The sequence below is a fragment of the Argiope bruennichi genome, chromosome 4, assembly GCF_947563725.1.
Source record: "Argiope bruennichi chromosome 4, qqArgBrue1.1, whole genome shotgun sequence".
Taxonomy (NCBI): domain Eukaryota; kingdom Metazoa; phylum Arthropoda; class Arachnida; order Araneae; family Araneidae; genus Argiope; species Argiope bruennichi.
Window position 1 is genome coordinate 83201928 of NC_079154.1, and position 21460 is coordinate 83223387.

The window sequence follows — 21460 nt, forward strand, 5'->3', positions numbered from 1 at the left end:
AGAGAAAACTGTTATTATATTTTGTCAAAATCGTTCAAAAAGAATAGTCCAATATCTATATTTATAAAAAAAATAACTTTAACTATTAACTTTATTCACTAACTATAAACATAGTTAAAAATGATTTATGAAATCGTCTTTTCATTGCTTGAAAATGCATTTCGTTGCGATTTTTATTATTAAAAGAAACTTGATTGTAAAACGGACATTCTGTTGGAAAATGACTTGCATTCTGTTTCTTTCAATTCACTGGATAATTCTTCTCACGGAGAACTATTGAACATTATCGAACGGCTACTTTAGAAGAGCATCCGACATCTTTTAAGAGAATCACCGAAATGCATTTGAATGGATTTCCAATAAAGTGACGACATGTTTGAATAGATCTCAAGCGAAGATATCAAGATTCTAAAGAAAACATCTTTAGAGTAAAGAGTTGATTCAAACTAAAACCACCCTTCAATTAGTACTTAAGAATACAGAGACAGATCAAAAGCTCTAGGTTCTTTTATAGAGAAAGAGAAAAAAATAATTTGATCGAAGTCAATCTGTTCTTTTGTAGCCAGCCTTGTTTTCAATAACCATTAATGTAATTGATAACGAACTGTATCGGAGTTCATCTTTCACTAACCATTTAACCCTTTATTCTGCAATTTTTCGACACGGTGAAGGGGCACTTGTCGATAAAAAGGAACTTTGTCTTTCTATTCTTGGGTATTGCAATTGAAAATGGGATTCGCCGTTGATATGAATGAAAAGCATTAGTATAGATATTGTAAATAAATTATTATATTAGAAGAAACAGTTCTTTCAATATTTTGAGAAATGAAAAGAATAAGAATGCTTATGATAAACTCGAGTGGTATTCATGTTCTTAATTTTCCTATGCAGGGACAATTTCAGTTGCTGTTTACATGTAATGTTTATGGATAGATCTAAAAGTTTTGTAGATAATATTATTTCTTCGCAGAATTTTAGCTGAGCGCTATATTCGGATAATATATTTAATTTGAATTATTCTGTTATAATCTAGAAAAGAAGACGATGAACTAAGGAGAATATTACCCTCTCAACTTTGTTCTTTAGTCGTTATGAATATATGATAAATTTCGGTTATAATCTGGATTACGATTCGTAACACAAAGAAGAAAACTAAATATACATTTGTTATTCATCAAAGAGATGAATCCATCAAAGAATTGAATCAAAAGATGATTCAAAATTTGATAAAAATTTAATTTTGAAGATCATATATCAAATATTTTTATTCTCGTTCAGTATACTTTCGAGTTATCGCTTTTATATATTTACTATAAATAGGAAAGAAATACAATCAGTCTTTTGCCATATTTTAGGCAATTCCAAAATTTTCTTGTTTTGGTGCTGATTTAGAATTTGATAATTTTAGTTGTAAACTATGCATCAAATTTCATTTATCTAGATATAAGTGGTTTTAAATCATTGTGTTGACACACACGCAAGTAAAAGGACAGATTTTTTTTATATCATATTTCATTATAAATTTAATATAAATACTACACTTTTGGTGTAAAGACATGAAGTATTAAATTTCCCCTATTTAGTTCAGTATATATATATATTTGCTCTAACACAGACAGAAATGAGAAAATTAAGACATAATTATAAAACTTTTTTTTTCTTGTGAAATTATTGAGATCTACAATGAGTAGTTTTATCAGAATCTAGTAATAAAATATTTTGATGAATACATTATATTCTCTTTTTATTTTTTATATATTATAAAGTGAAAAATAATTGAAGCGGAGGACGATTTTCTATGTGATTGATTTTAATTATTATGTTCACACGTACGCATGCGCAAGGATCGACATCCTGATATCAGTCGGACTTCATTCAAAATTTGATAACAATTCTGCAGTTTTGATGTAAAGAGATCAAGTATTAAATCTTTACCATTTAGTTTTGTATATTTTTGAATTTTTATGTTCAAACGCAGGCAGAAATGGCCAACATAAGACACAATTCAAATATATATATTTGTATTGAAATAATCGAAATCTAAAACGCAGAGATTTATCAAAGATTAGAAATAGAATATGTTAATGAATACATCATATTCTATATTGAATATATATATATATTAAAAATAACAATAAATCACAAAGGAAGGTGACATTTCTAAAATTTTAATTAAGTTAAAAATTGAATTAATAATAATTAATTCAATTAATAAAGTTAATTAATTGAATAACATTTAATTAAAGAAATTTTAACAGATTAGTATTAGCAGTTACATTTGAACCTAGCCGGACACAAACGCATATTATATGTCTCACAATATGGTTAAAATATTGATTTAATACATTTTTAACTTTTTTCTTAATTAAATAGCATGATCTTACGAAAATTCAGAAAAGTATATTTAACAATTATCTTCGACATTTTTAAATGCTGACACAACTGTTGATTAAGAAAACTTCTTATTTTATATCTAAGTATTCACAGTTACAAAGTAAAATAATATAATTAAGTCCGTTATTCTAACTAAATTAGATGCTGGCCTTAAAATTAATTATCGTTTAACAGAATGAATACAGAGGAGTAAAATGCTTCTAGAAATTTTAACTGTTGGTATTCATTATGAGTTTCACGTAAAGCATTTAGCCTTCGACACAGAATCTAAAATCAGCGTATTACTGAAGCTTAAATTATATACCTCTGGTTTTGGACTTGGTATTAAACAATTATTCAGCGTCTGTAATTGTTTTCCTTCAGAGACTTAGTGGTGACCTGGATACAGCTTGGCGACTATTTCAAAATGAAAACTTAGGATACCGATTGTTTGAAAAGTGTGGAAACTTTCATTCGTAAATGATTAAACATCATCGAAATAAATATTTTAGGAACATCATATTTATTGTCTTTAAATGCGTGGATTCATATTAAATACTAATCATAAAGATGCATCCGGGTGTATGCGTTGATTTGATTCTTTACAAGCCAGATCATTTCAAACTATCAAACTTGATACATATATATTTTAGTGGGGGGGGGGAGGTATGTTAACTTTAAAACATTTTTTTTTTTTAATTTTGTAGAGTTTATGCGATAACGTCCGAAAACTATTACAGCACAAATTCTCATTCTTAAGGATGGCAGGTGATATAATTTTACAGTTAAGGGGAAAATCCAAGCACGTCTACAGTATATTTAGTTGAGGGATGAGAGGACTGGAAAACGAGTGAATAATCAGAGAAATGGCCAGAAGGGAATAATGGATTGTATTAGGTATGCATTTTCTTTATATGACACATCCAACGAATATGATGAAATGTTGAGAGTCAACATTACTGAGGAGATTGATAATGCGATTTTTCAATCTCCTTGGTGTGCGTGTTCTGTTAAAAGAACCTGGGAAGGAAAGTTTCAAGTATTTTATTGATAAGTTAAATCATATCTATGAAGCCGAGAGTTAGAAGTGTCATTCTTCGTATAAATGACATAAAGAAAATCTTTTTTGCGTTCCGAATATCCGCGATGAAGTCTTACAAAACGAGTAACTTATCTTATACATAATAGCTTCTCCTTATTAAGGAAGCTAGGGAAAATTATCCATTTTAGATGAAATTTTAAAAACATTTTTTAATACCTTATGAATTTCAAACATTCTTTCCTGTTTTTATGCGTGAATATTTTTGCATACAGGGCGTAGTGGCATCGCTTCCGCTCCCAACGCACAGGTCCAAGGTTCGACTCTCGACTTAAAGTCGACTCAGCCTTTCATCTCTTCAGTGGGTCGATAAACTGAGGACCAAGCATGTTTGGGAACTAAACACTGGGGGTTCCGCATTAGGCTGACCACCTCACCGGCACATATGCCTCGCACCTCAGAGCAATCGGTCAAGAAAGCCGATATGGCCACTATAAGCCTTGGCCCACATGAGCTGTCATGTCACTAAGTTTAGTTTTTATTTTTGCATATCTTTTACAATAAAAATGAATATTAACGTAAAAAATGTTCTAATTATTTAATTTTTTTAATTTCATCTAATTTTAAACACGATTTCGGAAAGTGGTTTCGATATAGTTCGAAGAGTTGCTCAGTTTTCAGGGAAGCTTTGCCATATTATCGTTGGGCATCGTTATCTCATTACATTAATTGTTTTCATTGCCATTTCGAACTTAAAAATTTAATCTATACTACTAAGAAAAGAAAGTGTGTGTATGTATGTGTGTGTTGGAGCTCTACCGGGCAAACCGATAGGTTAAAAATACCAAGGTTTGGTTTAGTTATATTAACGTCCCGTTTGAAGCAACACTTGGGCTATTTTGGGACGGACCTCGTAATTTTGGACCGCGATCAGATGGCGAGGACGACACCTGAGCTGGCACCCCCCTCTCCACATCAGTTAAAAATGCCAAATCTACCTCAGACATACTTTGGAGGATGGAAATGTGCATTTTATAGTTATTTTTTCCATTACATCTAATTAATTACAACTCGAACAAAAATTCAACGTTTTTTCTCTCCACAGCTTTTGATATTATAATAACTCAAAAATAACACCATCTAGAAATTTAAAAATATCTTTTCAATCATGTCGATTAAATTACTATACAGTGTTTTCGTCTCTTTTTAATTAATTTTCAAATAATTTGAAGATTATTTTATAAAATTATCTTCCGACGTTGTAAAAAAACACAACTTGCTTTCATTGTAGTTACAAATGTTTTTTTAAAGATTTTTCTTCCATTGGTGACGAAGGTACGAAGATAATCTTTATTTTTCTATAATGAGTAAACTTCCGTCTACATTGGGGTTTTAATAAACCTTTAAATATTATGTTATAATTACAAACCAGTTAAACCTAGCTAATAAACAATGATGCAAATGCTTTTAAAGTACGTCTTTTTTTAAATTATTTCATCTAGAAAGTTCTTTTATCAATTGTTTTAATCAGTTTTGCGCGAAATCGAAGTTCAAATTTAAGGTGATATGATTCAAAAACTACATATGCACGGCATAATGAACAGAAGGGTGTAAGGCTTCTAAAATAGAAGAAGTAATAGGATTATCAAAATTCGGAATTTAAAAATATTTTTCTAAAGAAGCCATTAAGAGAAATCTACATAAAATATTCAATTGAACAAGTATCTCCAGGAGAGCCAATTGATCACCAAAAACGGTTAATATTTACTGCAAACACTTTTGAAAGAAATGCGTTACGTTTTACCAGATCATTTTTTTTCTTTTTCAACATTCTTTTTGTCCTGGTTTATAGAATGATACGTGGGATTGGTAATGTTGAAGTAAGTTTCTTTTACGGTAAGGTTATCTCTGGATCGTGAAAATTATTTTATCCGAGTGGACTTGACAGGTAATTTCTTGAGTTATTAAAATAGTTTGATATTGGAGGCCAGTAAATTAAATCTTTGATGCGATCATCTATAGCGAGTAAAAAACTATCTTACATTGATCTCAGCATGATATAGATACAAAATTTGTATATTTTTAATATATAAAATTTCTTCACATCTTTTAAAATAACTTAGGAAAGAAACTCTTTTGTTGCAATGCATGCTTAAAGCATCTATAATGTAATTTTTTTTTTTACAAACTTTAATTTTCTTTTATGGCACTTTTTCAGATTGCCACCGATGTAACATTTTTAAATTTTTTGTTGATTACAATAATTCATCATTTAGTCTTCCTGTACTGGAAAATAAAAATAGAAATAGAAATAAAATGAAGGTATAATGATCTTTCATATTTATCCAAGCGAAGATTACTTTTAAAGGTAGTTTAAAATAAATCTTGGAAAAAACATTACACTTCAAATACTTTTCAATCCTTTCAAACTCTCACAAAATTCACCTATTCCGATTTGGATGGCTTTCCTCCAGGGACTCATTTTGCAGATTTTCAGTTTCTTCCCTTTCGTGTAATCAAAGGACCAAAAAAAAAAAGAAGCGCCTATTGTTTTCGACTTTCGGAAAGTTAAAGGCATTTTGGTCTTTTAAAATAACCCCCATCTTAACATCAAGATAGGGAAAAAGTATTCACTGTTGAAAGAATGGAATTAGTTACGAATTTATTGCAAATAATGTCACACGCATCTACAAAGTTCAAGAACCATTAGATTCAAATTATCTAATGGTAGCTAATAATTGATAATATTTAAAGCATTTGAGAAAATATATTCTCGGAAATATACTCTAATTGTTGTAAATAATTATGTTTTATATTATTTGAATATATCAATGCTTTTCTAAAAATTACCATATATAAACTATTAGACAATCCCCGGATACTTTTTATCGTATTTAGTAACAAATTCTGAATAATATGAGGTTTTGAATATCACTATTTTATTTTAGACCGCATGACTTTCCTTGAGAATGATCTACCAATTAATATGTGGTACTTGCTGAAGCAGCCATTGAATGCTTTAAAATAATAAAATCAAAACTTCATAACTCGGCCAATTTTAATCGTAAAAGAGTGATAAATTTATTTTTTCAAAAATATTTAACTATTAAAAAATTTTATTGTTAAAATTTTTGTTGTTTATTAAAAATATTTCATTAAAAGTGACTGATAGAAATGTGGAAATATTTAAAAACTTAGATGTCCTAATTTTTTTTTGACCCAACCCACATTTATTGACTCAAACGAAAATATCGAATATATTTTTTTATGTCATTTCAAATGTTTTTATCACTTTAAGCGCATTCGTATCTCTAATAGCTTAGAAACTAATCTTAAGAATATTATTTCAGTTGGCACTCTTCATAAGAAATACAAAACAAAATTTAATCTATTTCAAATCACTAGTTTATTTTGCTGAGATATTTTTTAAGCTAAGGTTACAGTAAAAGTTCAACGGAGAAAAGGAGACAAAAATATTTATTATTGTTTTTCAAATAAAGAAATGTTTTGAGAATCGTGAGAAATGTTTTGTTTAGTTTAATTAAGATATAATAAGGAACCTGTTTAAAACAATATGAGGGCCGTTTTGGGATGAACCTAGTCATTTCGAACCTACCGTTTTTCGATACAACATCATTGTCAAGACAAAGATTTAATAATTTTTATTATAATATACTAAATTATAATAAACTGTTTACTCTTTATTTTTAAAGTCTATCGGTAATCTTATTATTTTTAAATTATTTGATTTGAAAATTTTTTAATCAAAAATATTGTGTAAAAAATATATAGTAAAAGAATTATTTAAATTCATTTACATTCAAATCCGAAGTTAAAGGAGTAAATATAATAAAAGCAGCTTCAAATAAAACTCAATTTTATAAACCAGAAAGAAAAAAAAAGTAGAAATTGAAGAATAAAATTTATTTTTTTTCTATTTATTCCTTAACTTTTAATTGAAATTCCCGATATTATGAAATTTTGCAATCAATTTTTTTTCTTTAATTAATTACCAAGCAACATCAGCCATATTGAATTAAATTTTAATTAAATGAATCGATTAATTTATCTTTAAATTCTAAAACCTTTTCTTAGAGTTAGTAGTAATTAATGAATATGAATTTACAAAAATTCAAATCTCTAGCACATCCACAAGCGAATGAAAAACTGATTACAAAATTCCATTTTTATAAATATGAAATAAGTTAATAAAAGCGTATAATAAAAGAATCAAGCATCCTTGCTTTTAACTTAAGGGTTGACCCATTTATTATATTAAAGACATTTTATTGTAATTTATCAAACAATAGTATTTACTGATACTGTATACTTATACTTTACTACAGTATTTCCATATAGTACTTTTTATAAAAATGATGATAGGAACAACCTTTTTTTCGTATGTTTATTTTAATGTGCCATTGTATCGTAATTTGTATTGCTTTTGTAAGTAGGTTAATGTAAATTACCTTTGCAATTCATTTGTAACATAACTATTCACGTCATATTTATGTTAAAATGGTTTATTTTGATTTAAATTCTTCTAATAATAAATTCTCACTTTACGAACTTTTATAGAGTTTCTACTGTTCCTTAATAATTAAATAAATAATTCTGGATTTGGCACAATAAAGCATTCCCCTTGAATTATTTTTGCAAATAAATTAAGCAGAAGGCTCTTCGTTCAAAAAATATTTTAAACACAATCACAAGCTGATGTACAAACACTTATTTTAAAAAGAAAGTATACCTGGCATAAACCTGTTCTCATTCAAAATTCAAATTTACAATATGTTTCTTTAAACATCTACGTATTCTAAATACTAGTTAATTTGAAACCTTTATGGAATGAAAATGTATCTACTAAGCTTTAGAAAGCTTAGAGTATTTCCAATGAAACATTATTAGGAGATATTATGCAAAGAAATTTAATTAAACAGTTGTTCATTGTAAATTATTAGAAAATTATTAATAAAATCTTAAGAGAAAGAGGTATTTCCATAAGATTGCGATATGTATTTGGAATCGAGTAGTTAAAATGTTTTAAAACTCGAAAGTTTCTAATTAATATAAATCTTCTTAACGAAAGCATAACCTAGGTTTTATTTGGCGTGTACAATATTATTAAAAGCAGTTTTTCGTTGAAAAATTTCAGTAAGTTTTCCTTATTTCATAAGTAAACACACTTATAACTTGATAATAAAATTTGTAAAACTAAAATAGTTATAGAATTTAAACAAACAATGAATATATAATTTCTGTTTTGGAAATGAAATAAATCGTAAGACCACTAACAAATGAAGAAATTTTTAATTAATTCAGCAAATAAATTCATATACTTCCCGGGAATGTTCTGTTTGAAGTAGATTGGATATTAAATTCTTCAGAAAAGATTCTTTTCTATTTTTCAAAATAGTTTAAATTTTAATTGCGAATAAGGGAAGTTTCATAGGAATTAATGATTACCTTTATTATATCCTCATGAACCGATCACTTATGTTAAAAGAGTTTTTTAAAAAATGATTCGAATTCCTTTAGAGAGTGAGCTAAATTGTTCTCTTCCAAACTTCAATTTTATAAATATTTGTATACTTTGAGATATTTAAAAATCTGGTTTTATTAAAAGAATTAGAACTTTTCTCGACCAGTTGGTTCCAGTGGGATATAGATTATGTTTATTTAGGATTAATTTCATGTCCGATTTCATGTTAGGATTTCGTCGAATTGTCAGACAGTAAAACTGTATTTAAAAAAACAATTGTTTTATTTATATTCCCTTCTTTGTGTATAACACCTTTGTGTATCTTTCTAATGGAGACCAATCCCATGACATCATAGTGCTATTAAAAATATAAATATTCTGTTCGTTTATCTTTTAACTCTCTCGATATAGTAGCTACACTATTTACACGTTTTATAAACAACAAACATATTAACTAAAATATTTATTCTTCATCTTTCAATAATGAAAGAATAGCGTACGATAAATATTTAATGTATTGTTGTTGTGTTGTGACTTATGGCACTTTACATGCCCGCTGACAGTTATCTGTCTGGGATTTAAGCTGCGTGAGCGTCTCTTGTTTTTTCAATAGCGCCAACTAAAGACAAGAGTACGACTTAGCTACTTCATGCGTCACATTTGCTAGCACAACTCCTTTTTGCAGGGGGCGCAATCACAGATAGAAACCGGAAGAAGAAGAATCATGCCCAAACCGTGTCTCGAACCTGGGAGGCCCAGATCACGAGGAAGACACGTTCCCCCTATGCCAGGCCGCCGGAAAATATTTAATAAAACAACGAAAACGGTTTGAATCTCAGGATAAAATATAATTTATTGTTGGAAATCAGACAAAAAAAATGTTTTTAATTTTCAAAATATTTTTTTAAAATTAAAAACATTTTTTGTTTAAATTCAGAAAAAAATTGTACGAATAATTTTATTGGAAAGATACTTTTTTGTATTTTAAGATAGTGTCAAAATCTGTTCTGTCTGTAATATTTTCGAATGTTGAGGCAAAAAAATATCAAGATTTTTTAAAATTTTGAACTAAAATAAAAAAAAATGCTTCTTTAAGGTTATTATTAAACTAGCTGCTTTTAGCGACTGACTTATTCAAAGAGAATATTGACCGTGTTTAACTCAAATTAAATCTCTTATACAGATTCTTGATTTTCATGACTCCTTAAAAAAGTTTCTGTAAGCATCTAAGCATTAAATAGATTTACGAATTAATTTAAAATTCCTAATAATTTAAAGACGCAATTTAAAAAGTGCTCATTTTTAAAAGAAAACAAAATATGATACGTTTCATTATTTGTAAGATTTTATTTTACCGTTTACAGGGGCATTCAGTTATTTTATTTCATAATGGATCATTGTTTTTGACATTTTCGTGATAAATTTAGTGAGATAAATCGAATATATCGTGATGATAAATTATTCCTCTTATTAATTTCTACGGATGAGTAACATCTGTATTCATTCTTTCTTACAAACTTCTTATTTTCTTGTTTGTAATGGCCGAAGTTTCTATAGTCGAATTATTATATCTACCACCAATCAAACCATAAAAAACTCACGTGATTACTACACGTCACCGTTCGCTGTCACCGTTTTGTAATTGATTATAAATTATAGATTATTTTCAAGATGTGAAACTTATTATAAATTGATTTTCTTAAACAATAATTGCACGAGGAAAACTCGTATGAGATATCTTCTAAAGAGTTTCAGTTTTAACCAAGAATCTGCCATCCAAGATTCTTGAAACAGAGAATCTACCAAACAAAGTGAGAGTTATCTCTGAATTTTGTTTAAACTGATCTAATGGTACTGATACTACTTTGTGATTTTGTTTTCGAATTGAAGATACTTGTATAAACAAAAAACAATAATCATAGAAAACTGAATGCATGTATTTGTTGTATTAGTGAAATCATTCACAAATACCAATAGCTTACATTAAGATACGTTGCGTTATTTTATATTTCAAGCAATAACTGATTTCCAATTTGAAGTCAAAAGTCTTCATATATATTGAGAAGTTATTGAATAATATATTTTAGTAGGTATTTACGCTTTACGTTAGGTATGCCGTCGTTCTGGCATAGGGGTAGCGCGTCTTCCCCATGATCTGGGCGTCCTGGGTTCGAATCCCGTTTTGGGCATGGTTGTTCTATCTGTGAGATGTGGGAATGTACCCTCTTGTAAAAAGGGGTTATGTGAGCGAATGAGTGATGCGTGAGTAGACAAGTCGTACTCTTGGCCTTAGTTGGCGCTAATATAAAAACAAGAGACGCTCCCCTCCACCACCACCGGCTCAAATCACTGTCTTCGTAACAGCGGACGGCTTGTCCATGGTAAGTGCTTTAAGAAACAACAACAACGTTATGTATTTTTATAAGAGCAGGAATAGACAATTTAGAACTATAATTTTATTCAATAGCATCAAATATACGCTTGGTGAAGTAAAAATTAAATTTGACGAAATAATTTTTTATTTAGTCTCTTTAGATTACAAACTAAATAATTATTTTGTGCAGAATATGGAATAGATTGATGACACATCATATAAATTGAATGAATTAGGAGGATATGCATTAATTCAATTGATTATTATAATTAATTCTAATGCTAGTAGTTTATTTAAACAAGCGGTAGAAATAGAGTCCGACTAATTTATCAGGCGAAACGGTCAGTATATTAGTCAGCTTAACGCAAGGAATGATATATATTGGCTTAACTTCATAAATGCCGAGCATTTATTTGAGTCGAGTCTAACAATTAGGTCATCCTTAGCAAACAGTGGATTTGATACTACATGTCGAATGGAGCTTAAGATTTATAAAAGATGCTCAGTATTTGTCAAGAGGACTGTAATATCACTTGGCTTTCAGCAATTATTACTTCCTTTGTTTTAAACCAATCTTACATTCTGTGCATTACAGTTTTAAATCTATTTTTTTCAATTCCTACTATTAGTTCATACTCTTCCTATATTTATATATATATCTTATTCAGATTTTCAATCGTTAATAAAATACTTTTTATTCATTCACTCAAATTCAAATACATTTTTGGAGTGAATGGCACTTGATGTTAATACAGTTTCTTCAAATATTAATTCATTAATTATTAAATTTAATTAATTTTTAATACTTTAAATAGAGTTTTAGTAGTTTGTAATGAAAATTGAAATCAACAGGCAGTAACTCAATCGGTAAAATACAAGGATTTCCGTATATTTCACGTAAAGGTGAAGAACGCGAGTTCAATTCTTGCGAAAATCCATAATTTTTTGATACTTAATAATTTTTTTAATAATTATTTAATAAAAAGTAACTAAAATAAAATTTTTCTTTCTTGATCTATGTAGGAATTGAATTATTTTTTTATATTGTTGATTTTTTAGAAGATATTTGGAATTGTCTTAAAATATTATATTAAAACATTAAAAATTAAAAATATTAAATTAGTATTATTTTAAATTACAAAAATTAAAATATTAAATTAGTATTATATCAATTTTTTTAAAGTGGCAAATATAAGTGCTTAAACTAAGGATTTTTCGAATATTTAAAAAGAAAGAAAGAAAAAAAAAATTTAATATTTATTGTTTTAAGTGTTTAAGTGTAAGGACATATGAAAAACTACGACGAAAGCTAACTGCGCATTATTTTATTAATTCGTTTTTAAAACTATATAGTTAATTTTCGAAAAATAAGTTACAGGATATTGATAGGCGAAATATTGCAGAGTGATTATAAACTTTCTATATACTTGTATTAGTTTTTTTTAAATATATATTTTTTGGTGTAGAATTCCAACAACGAGAGATAGAATAGCCGTTAATTGTATTTGTTTGCATGAAATGGAATGAACGTGAATTTGCATGAAATTCACCATATAGCAAAAGCAAAAAATTTCGCTTACAAATTCAGAAAATCGGATTCCTCATCAAATATATAGTAAACATTTCCAGATACGTTAGAAGCTTTAAATACGAAGAATTTTCTGGAAGGTCATCTATAGTGTCAGAGTAAAATGCGCATAACGCAAGTATCGATAGCTCTTCCATTTCTAACGAAGAGTGCGTAATGAATGAACTTGGGAGTTCCAATCTGAAAAACTCGATGTTTCAAACTGAAAAAAATCATGTCTACTCTATCTAAATTGTTCAGATATTGGAAACTAAAAACCAAGATCGGATTGAGTTTTTCGGCCCCTTCTCTTCCCCGAACTTCCAAGCCATATATTCTTTTATGAATCTTAATTCATTAATATTAATTTATAATTTTAATTTAATCTCTATATGTGTAAATTTAAATAACAAATGCCACGATAAACTAAAATAATTAATCATTAATTCGTATTTTACCTTGAAGGAAAGTGTTTTCACTATATCTAGTTCAAAAAATTCAATTTAAACATAAAAGTAATCTTTAGAGGAATAATAAAAAAATGCACAAATTTTTACACAATATAAATGTTTTATTAATATTTTGCCTATTCTGTTGCCTAAACAGTCTATTTGCCAACTGTAAAAAGCAAGTGAATGTCAATGATATGGAAGTAAATTTGAGAAAAGAAATTAGAAATAACGTTCTGAAAATAAAACTATATTTGTTTTTAATTTGGGTAAGTTCGAATTCATGGTCATTTTAATTCAAAGAAAATTACAAAATTATGCAATTCTGAAAATATAAAATCTCGAATATTTGGGGCTATTTAAAATTGCGGGGCCCAAAGATTTACTTATTTGATATTTCGGTCCTGGTTGAGTTCTCTCCAGCTCGTCACGCTATATTTTATGATTGGTTGGAAGCTGTGGAAAATGATATTTGGTAGGACATAAACAATTCAACCACAAATTGGCATTTGATATCTGAGAATGTAAGTTTTTTTTTAAACAAAAGTTCTAGGAACTCGCAATAGCATCAGTTAAAAAAAAAAACATGAATATAGTTGCAGAGTCTGAAATTACAACAAGCTTGTTCAAGAGAACCTTTTGGCCGACGTATGTCTAGATATGTATGATAGACATATTGAAATGTACTCCATTCGGGACATATTGTAAATGTATATTTATATAATCTTTGAACATTTAAAAAGAAAAGACTTCAAAAGGCAGAAAATATATCGAGGTATTATACCACGTATAATTCAGAGAATTCAAAATAAGTAATGCTTATTACTCACAATAAGCTGAAATCTGCAGGATTTCACAAAAATTAAAATGTATTTAGTATATATTAAATAAATAAATAAATACATAAAATATTAAAATTATTAATCGTTTTTATTAGATAACTTTTTTTAAAAGAAATATGTACATTTTTCTATAATTTATTTCCATTAGTAAGTTTAGAGTTAATGAATTATATTTATATTCGTCAAACCATTATTACCGAAGAACAAAAATTGTCTTTTTAAAAAAATTTAACAAATATTTTTTCTAAAATTTTAATAAACATTTATGTAATCACATTCAGATATGATCTATTGTCATATTAATAAATGAATGACGTAATTAATGGTTATTCGGTAAAAATTGTCTAAAGAATTGAAACTGATTCAAATTAAAACTTACAATTTTATTAATAATAATTGTTGGTAAATTTTAATTTCTCATCATAGGCAACTATTAAGAATAAATCAAAATGTTTTTCTTTTGTATGTAATAATATAGCAATATCGTCTGCCACATTGAACAGACGAGTGGAGATGTAATTTTAATAATTTCACTATTATTTAAGGAAAAAGGTTCATTCGCGTATTATTTAACTGAAAATTAGTGCTGGAGTTTCTTAATTTTTAATTAAACTTTTATTAAGTTTAATAAAATAATAATTTAACTAAACAATGGATATAGACAAATATGACATGGAAATGGTAAAGTAATAAAAGTAACTAAACAGTAAGATACAATCCAAAATACCTCGGAGATTTTTTTATATATAGGCACATTAAAAGAAAAAAAACAAGAAATTTTTTTCATTTAGACACATTAAAAGAAACTTTAGAAAAGGTTCTAAAGTTTTTATTCGTTTTTTTAAATTAAAAAATAAGCCAAATAATTATTTATTCATCTTTTTGTGATAAGTTTTTATAAATAACAAAAAGTATTAATAATAGTAACACAATTACTAAAAATAAAAATTCATATTTTCAATAATATTGTTCCAAATATACTCTATATTTTGTTCTCTTTAATCTGCAAAGTGCAGTAAAGAATTAAAGCGATCTTCGTCTCAATATTAAGGAGGATTTATAATAATCAAACGAAAGTTGCCAAAAAATTAAAGTTTAATCGATAATTAAAATAAAAGAGAGAGAGAGACAGAGAGGTGAAAACTTTACCTGACATCTTTTTAGTGTTGATTTTTCTCGGAATCTGACCAGCTAGAACTCTGCTAGGAAGAAAATTCGAATATGGTGAGTAGAGCGCCGGATGTATCTGGATTGCTCGGATCTAAGTGAACTCCTTGGAAAGATTTTCAGGAATATATACTGGAAAAGCTTTCACCCCCGATGCGCAATCGTCCAACTCTTAACTCGCGCTCAAACAGCATTTGTTGAAGGCACTCTGAAGCCACGCCCCTTCGTGGGGGTTTAGCGCAACTTTTTATTGTCTTTTTTTATTATTTAAGAGAGCGTGTGGACTGCAGAAGCCAGTAAGTAATCAGAAACTGCCTATAACCTATGAAAGACATTTCACGAGTGGGCGTCTGACTTCAAATCGCTTGATAACTGTTTAAAAACAAAATAGAATTCTATGATAAATTGGTGCTCTAAGGAATTTTAAGATAATTCATATTTGCTTAATAGAGTTTACGATTAAACATGTGGGAAAAATTCTTAATTAAATAGTGGCTTATTTTTATTTTCTAGCATACTAAATATAAATAAAGATATCATAATCGTCTGAAAAATTCCAAATTCGAGATTTTGACGAATCTTCGCTTTTCAGACATCCCCGTGTTTGAAAAATATTTTTGCCATTATGTCTGTCTGTCTGCTTCTGTGAATACAATAATTCAATAGCGCTTTGAGTTAGATGAATGAAATTCTTTATATGGATTCGCAACGAAATTTGTAGATTTCTATCACATTTACAGGAAGTCTGTTTGTCTGGCTGTTTAATTACAAGTGAATTTGATGATTCCAAAATTCAAAGAGTTAGCTACATAAAATTTGATACACAGGTTTACCATAAAAAATATAGATTATCAAATTTTGAACCTTATGTTAAAAGATTGATTAAACATGTTGATGGGAAATTTGTTAATCGGTCACTCTTGTCCATGGTATTAAGAGCGATAACTCAAGAAAGCAACAAACTGGATGGGTGTTACCTTTACTTCAAAAGAGCATAATTTAGTGTGACATTTTAAAGCCTATCGGTCAATGGTAAGAGATACCGTAACATTCAAAAATACATATTGTATCTTTCAATGTTTCATAAAAATCGAACTTAAAATTCTTTATGATAAAATATATGAAAAAGTCGGAGTTAAAAAAATTCGACTGATTTGGTTTTATTTGTGGAATTGTTGCTATTGCAGGAGACATGTTTGGACTGAAATCAACCTTGTATTAATTATTAATCTCTCTTTTTCTATTATGATAAATATAATGAGTAAGTTTAAAAGGATTGAGTGAAAACAGAAATAGAAAGAGAACTTTTACCGGCGTTTTAAGAGATTTGAACTTTTATCTTCTAATTATTTGAAAAAAACGAGGAAAGGTTTTTCATATTTTTTTTTCTCGTTAAAATTAACATCTTAAAAACATAATTGAGTCCGTTTTGTGATTTAATGGCTTAGTTTTCAAATTGGAGCGAGACACTTCATAAGAAAATAAAGATGTTATAACAGTTTAAACAAAATTAAAATCAGGCTATTGGATCTAAAGATGAAAAGGTAAAGGTTTAGTTCTACTTAAAACTGTTATTTAATATATTATTATCATATTAAAAGAAAAATATAATAGTTTTAACATTATATTCAAAAGAACGACATCCATAAAAAAGGAAGATTCAACGTTATTTTTATTTCACAATGTCAATGTTATCAGGATATAATGCACTTGTTATAATATTTCTTCAATATCTGTATGCGATATATTATGAAATGGATTAATTACTTTGCAGCATATAATTTTTGTTTTTTCCATTTCGATGAATTCTCCATCTAATAGGTTGTAGCTTTTACCTACGTGGAACTTCCTTATTTATTTCTAAACTATTTCTAAATGATCCTTATGATGTTGTTTTTAAAAGAAAAAGTGTATTATTAACAATTATAAGTAAAATAAAAATAGTGTTTCTTTTTTTTCCATATGTTTTTATATTAAGAAGATAAAATCTGAGAGCTATTTGAAATAATGATGCATAAAAAAAGTTTATATTGGTACAAACTTTATGTCAAAATTTCATGAACTTTACAAAAAAGTACTTGAAATTCATATTTTAATTGCTTCTTCCAATATGGTAATTATTTTTCTTCAAAAAATTACTATTTAAATTTAAACTTATAACTAAAGTTTCAGCATTTTTTAATTCGTTTTGCAAGAATTTCGAATCTTTTCAGATGCTTTATCTTTTTTTTTTTTTATAAAACATTCACAATATATATATGTTTTTTTATCATTTTTTTTTTGTAAATCATTTGCATGCAAGTCAGGTGTACATATTTTTTATAGCTTAAAATATCCGACCGGTGTCTAGAGATTAGTACTATCTGTAATGATTTTTTTCAATTGAATTAAGAATTGACGTAAAGAAATTAAAATATATTATTCTTCAAAACGCATCTCTTGTTATTACTAGACTGTATTTATTTACCCGTTTTCAATTCTTTTGTTTTTAACAATGCTTAGAATAAATGTTTTTAATTACGTATTCTGAAGTATTAGTTATGTAATTATTCATATGTAATTATTTTTCCATGAACATTTTCAGAGTATCATTATTTTTAAAGTCGCTTTAAAAAGATAAAGGCTTAATTTTTATTAAATTCAAAATACATTTTAGCATAGCATTATCGTAAATTTGTTAAAAATAATATTTTAAATTCAGGAATTCAGAATTTTTCACCGCGATCATTGAAATATATCTGAAACATCGAAATGTCTGAGGTAAGTTTTGAAATTTAATATTAAGTAAATAGAAATGATGTTTTAATTGGATATGAATATTTGAAAATCATTCTATCTATTTCTACTAGTGACTTATGTAAAATGACGAAAATTCCTTCGACTGATTGTGTTGAAAATAATAATAATTTATATTCAATATAATATCATCAAAGAAAAGAATTGCCAGTAGTAAATTACAGAGAAAGGAAAATAGCGATTGTGACTTTTTCATTTCGCATTTTAAAAATTTACCTTTATTACGCGACAGTACTAAACGGAAATCTCTTAATTTCTTTGAATCATAAAATGGCTCCCTATGAACTAATTAACTTAATTATGGAAAACGAATTATTAATTTATTTAATAACAAACACCTTTTTTAATCTATAATTAATATTTTAAACAATTAGTTTAGTAATAATTATTTGTTTAGTAATTAAAAACTACTTAAATAAAAATAAAAAAGAATAAAAATAATAAAGTGGGATGCAATTTCTATTGCATCCCGCTTTGCAGATACTTATTGGTTATATTCATCGTATGTTAAATTTAAAATGCATGTCAAATTTTAAGATTAAAAAAATTACAAATTCTTCTCTAAGTATCACATATATTCATGCATAGGTTTGCTTTTATATAAGTATCATACGTATCATAATTCATACATAGGTATTTTAAATGTATTTATATTAAACTTAGGAAGCTAATATTTTCATTATTAAAAATTATTTATTTTCGTGATTGCGTTTTAGTACAAAAATTTTCTAGTTATATATGGATATTATTCTTTTATTAGTGTCTGCAACTAAAATTTGTTTTACTGAAGTTTAATAAAATCATTCGTCTTCGTTGAATTTAATCAACAAACGTTTCTAACAATGTATATGACTTCAACTATTTTTAACAAGCTGTAGCACGTTTGATGGCATATAATAAAGTATACTTCTTTCAGAAGTTCAGAAATTTCCTTGCATTTTATTTCATAAAAAAAGAATTCAAAAATACACTTTCAGCCAATATTCTAAATTATTTTTCGAAAGTATGTTCGCGAATTTTAATACACTTCTGATTAACTCAGTTCTAGACATATTTTTGAAAAATTATCTGTAGTTTCTCTTTAAAATTCTCTTGGCTGCTAAAAGTTATGGGAGATAAAAAAATATTTATGATTGAATATTTAAAATTCAAATAATACAAAATGCAGCTCATATTTTTGCTTCATTTCAATTTGCAAAATATTATACTTAAAAGGATGACTGAAATATCTTATATCATATTAAATATTATTATTTTTACAATAAATGTATGATCTTATTTTATTCAGGATGAATTTTAATGCCTTTCTAAAGATTGTTCTTAAATTAGCTAATGTAGATATTATGTTTCTGGGGCGGTTGAAGTCTATGAGAAATGGTATCTTAAAGGTATGGATCGATAGTATATCCCTGGCACTGTGTTTGCTACTGACAGCGTCGTGGGAGTATTGTATTGGTTCAAGAATCTTCCCCTTTCATGAAGTGTGTTCAAGAGGGAAAGAATCAAACTCATTTCCCTCAGTGCTTACATATGCAAGCATCCATTGTAGTACGCATTGTTTTTTTTCTTTCTATGCATCAGTTCTAGAGACATTTATAGCGGAAATATTGTTAATTTCTTCGTTGCTGATATCTTCCAATACCGATTTAGAATACGAAAAGATCACCATGTCTTCCATGGTGTAACATTCCCCGTTTCCCAGTACTGATAAGATATTTACAATCAGCTGTGTCGTCGCTGTTAATTACTAAACTCCTCGAGATAACCAGATGGTGGATCTTTTCAACTGGGTGGTTTCGCATCTGTTCATTAGCAACTACAGTGAAAGACCACATGTGGGAATTCCTTGTCCAAGAGATATTGATAGTACCTTCAAAGAGAAAGGGGTGTCCAAACATCTGGATGCTAAATGTTTCTCATTGTGAAAGGACTATGATAACTCCGTGTTCCAGAATAGTCAGTTATGAAAGGTGCAGCACTAAAAGGACCTTCCCACGACCGACTGGCGCCGCTGAGGGAGCATATTGCTGAACCCCGATTGGCCGAAAGAGAGCTCAAATGACCAAAGTAAATTAAGAGGCGGAGATTGTTGCCGAAATAAAGTGCGCAGATTTTTTTAGGGAGAGGAGAAGAAACGAATTGCAGGGAGACTGTTGGACTACGCCCACGAGTTCGCAGTCCGAGAACTACCCCTGGAGTGGCCGTGTTGACTAACAACCTGTTAGTTCCCTGTTGTGTTGTTTCTTCGTATTGATGGAGAACTGAGTTTCAAGATAGACCTTCGACTTCGACTGTTGTGTCTCCTACTACAGGTGTAAATAACTATTTATTTAACCAAGATTAGAACAAGTTGTTCTTTTGTATATATATAGGGCTGTAAAATAAAGAATTGTCTGGAAATTCTGCTTCGTTATTTGATCAGTCTAGATCTAGACATTACAATGGAGTCCATAGCTTATGAGTCAATCAGGTATGAAACGAGGGTCACCTTAATAGCTATAAATTTACTGGTGAAATAAGAAACAATCATACCTGTATTAAATTTGTATTTTTTTCTGTTATCATTTTGAAGAAGGAAATGAATGCCAGCCTTTGTTAAGGGGGTTTGTTCGAAAAGCCATCGGCGTAGGCGACTGCTAAGACTAAGATTGCTTTTTCTAAGTGTCTTAAACTTCTTTTTTAGAACTAGGTTGCAACAAGCGTACGCAAAACTTAGTTTTTTCCGGTAGTCTTTTTGGAATGAGAGCTTTAGAAGAAACTCTATTGAAGAATGTTCCATTTGAACATATATCTATCAAGCTATAGAGTCGAGGATTTTTTGAGCCTAGTTAAATATTTCCATTCATTGAAAATCCTAGTGGATACGAGATTTGTGTTACAAAAGAGCTTGTTAGTAATGGTTGCGAGATTGTTTTAAATGATCACAGTTAATTCCACCAAATGTGCGTCTTAAAATTCCTATTTCAAATATAACAAGAATCTCTTTATCAGCCATTGCCCATGCTTCAACAGCGTATGTGAGTGCGAGCTTAACCAAAGTTTTTTAACTGAGTAGTTTAGTTTTTCTTCTGTGGAAATTAGATTTTAAATATTTTTGCAATCCAAAAAGAAAAAAAATTCTGATTTGACTCTATTGTGAACCTTTGGCATTCTATCGTTCAGTATGTTCATTTCAGAGCCTAAGCATTTGAAGCCACTTATAGTTTCAAACCTTATTCTCCTGTTTCAAAATGGGAATTATTGAAACTGGCACTCGTCGTAATTGGTTTTATTCTAATTAATGATGAAATGTATCTTACTTATTTCTTATGTATTATTATCTTATGTATTTACTTATGAAGACCCGTTTAAGTGTTTCTGGGGTCCGAGTG

General features: G+C 28.2%; 1 protein-coding gene across 1 annotated transcript in view; it reads right to left on the reverse strand.

The window, feature by feature from the left end:
• The window catches only part of LOC129966852 (uncharacterized), a 70661-nt gene extending 55245 nt beyond the window's left edge, over positions 1–15416 (reverse strand). Inside the window, exon 1 of the mRNA XM_056081444.1 lies at positions 15276–15416. Coding sequence (XP_055937419.1) covers positions 15276–15282 — 7 coding nt within the window. The 5' untranslated portion in view covers positions 15283–15416. The remainder of the gene's footprint in view (positions 1–15275) is intronic.
• Between the last annotated feature and the right edge of the window lie 6044 nt (positions 15417–21460).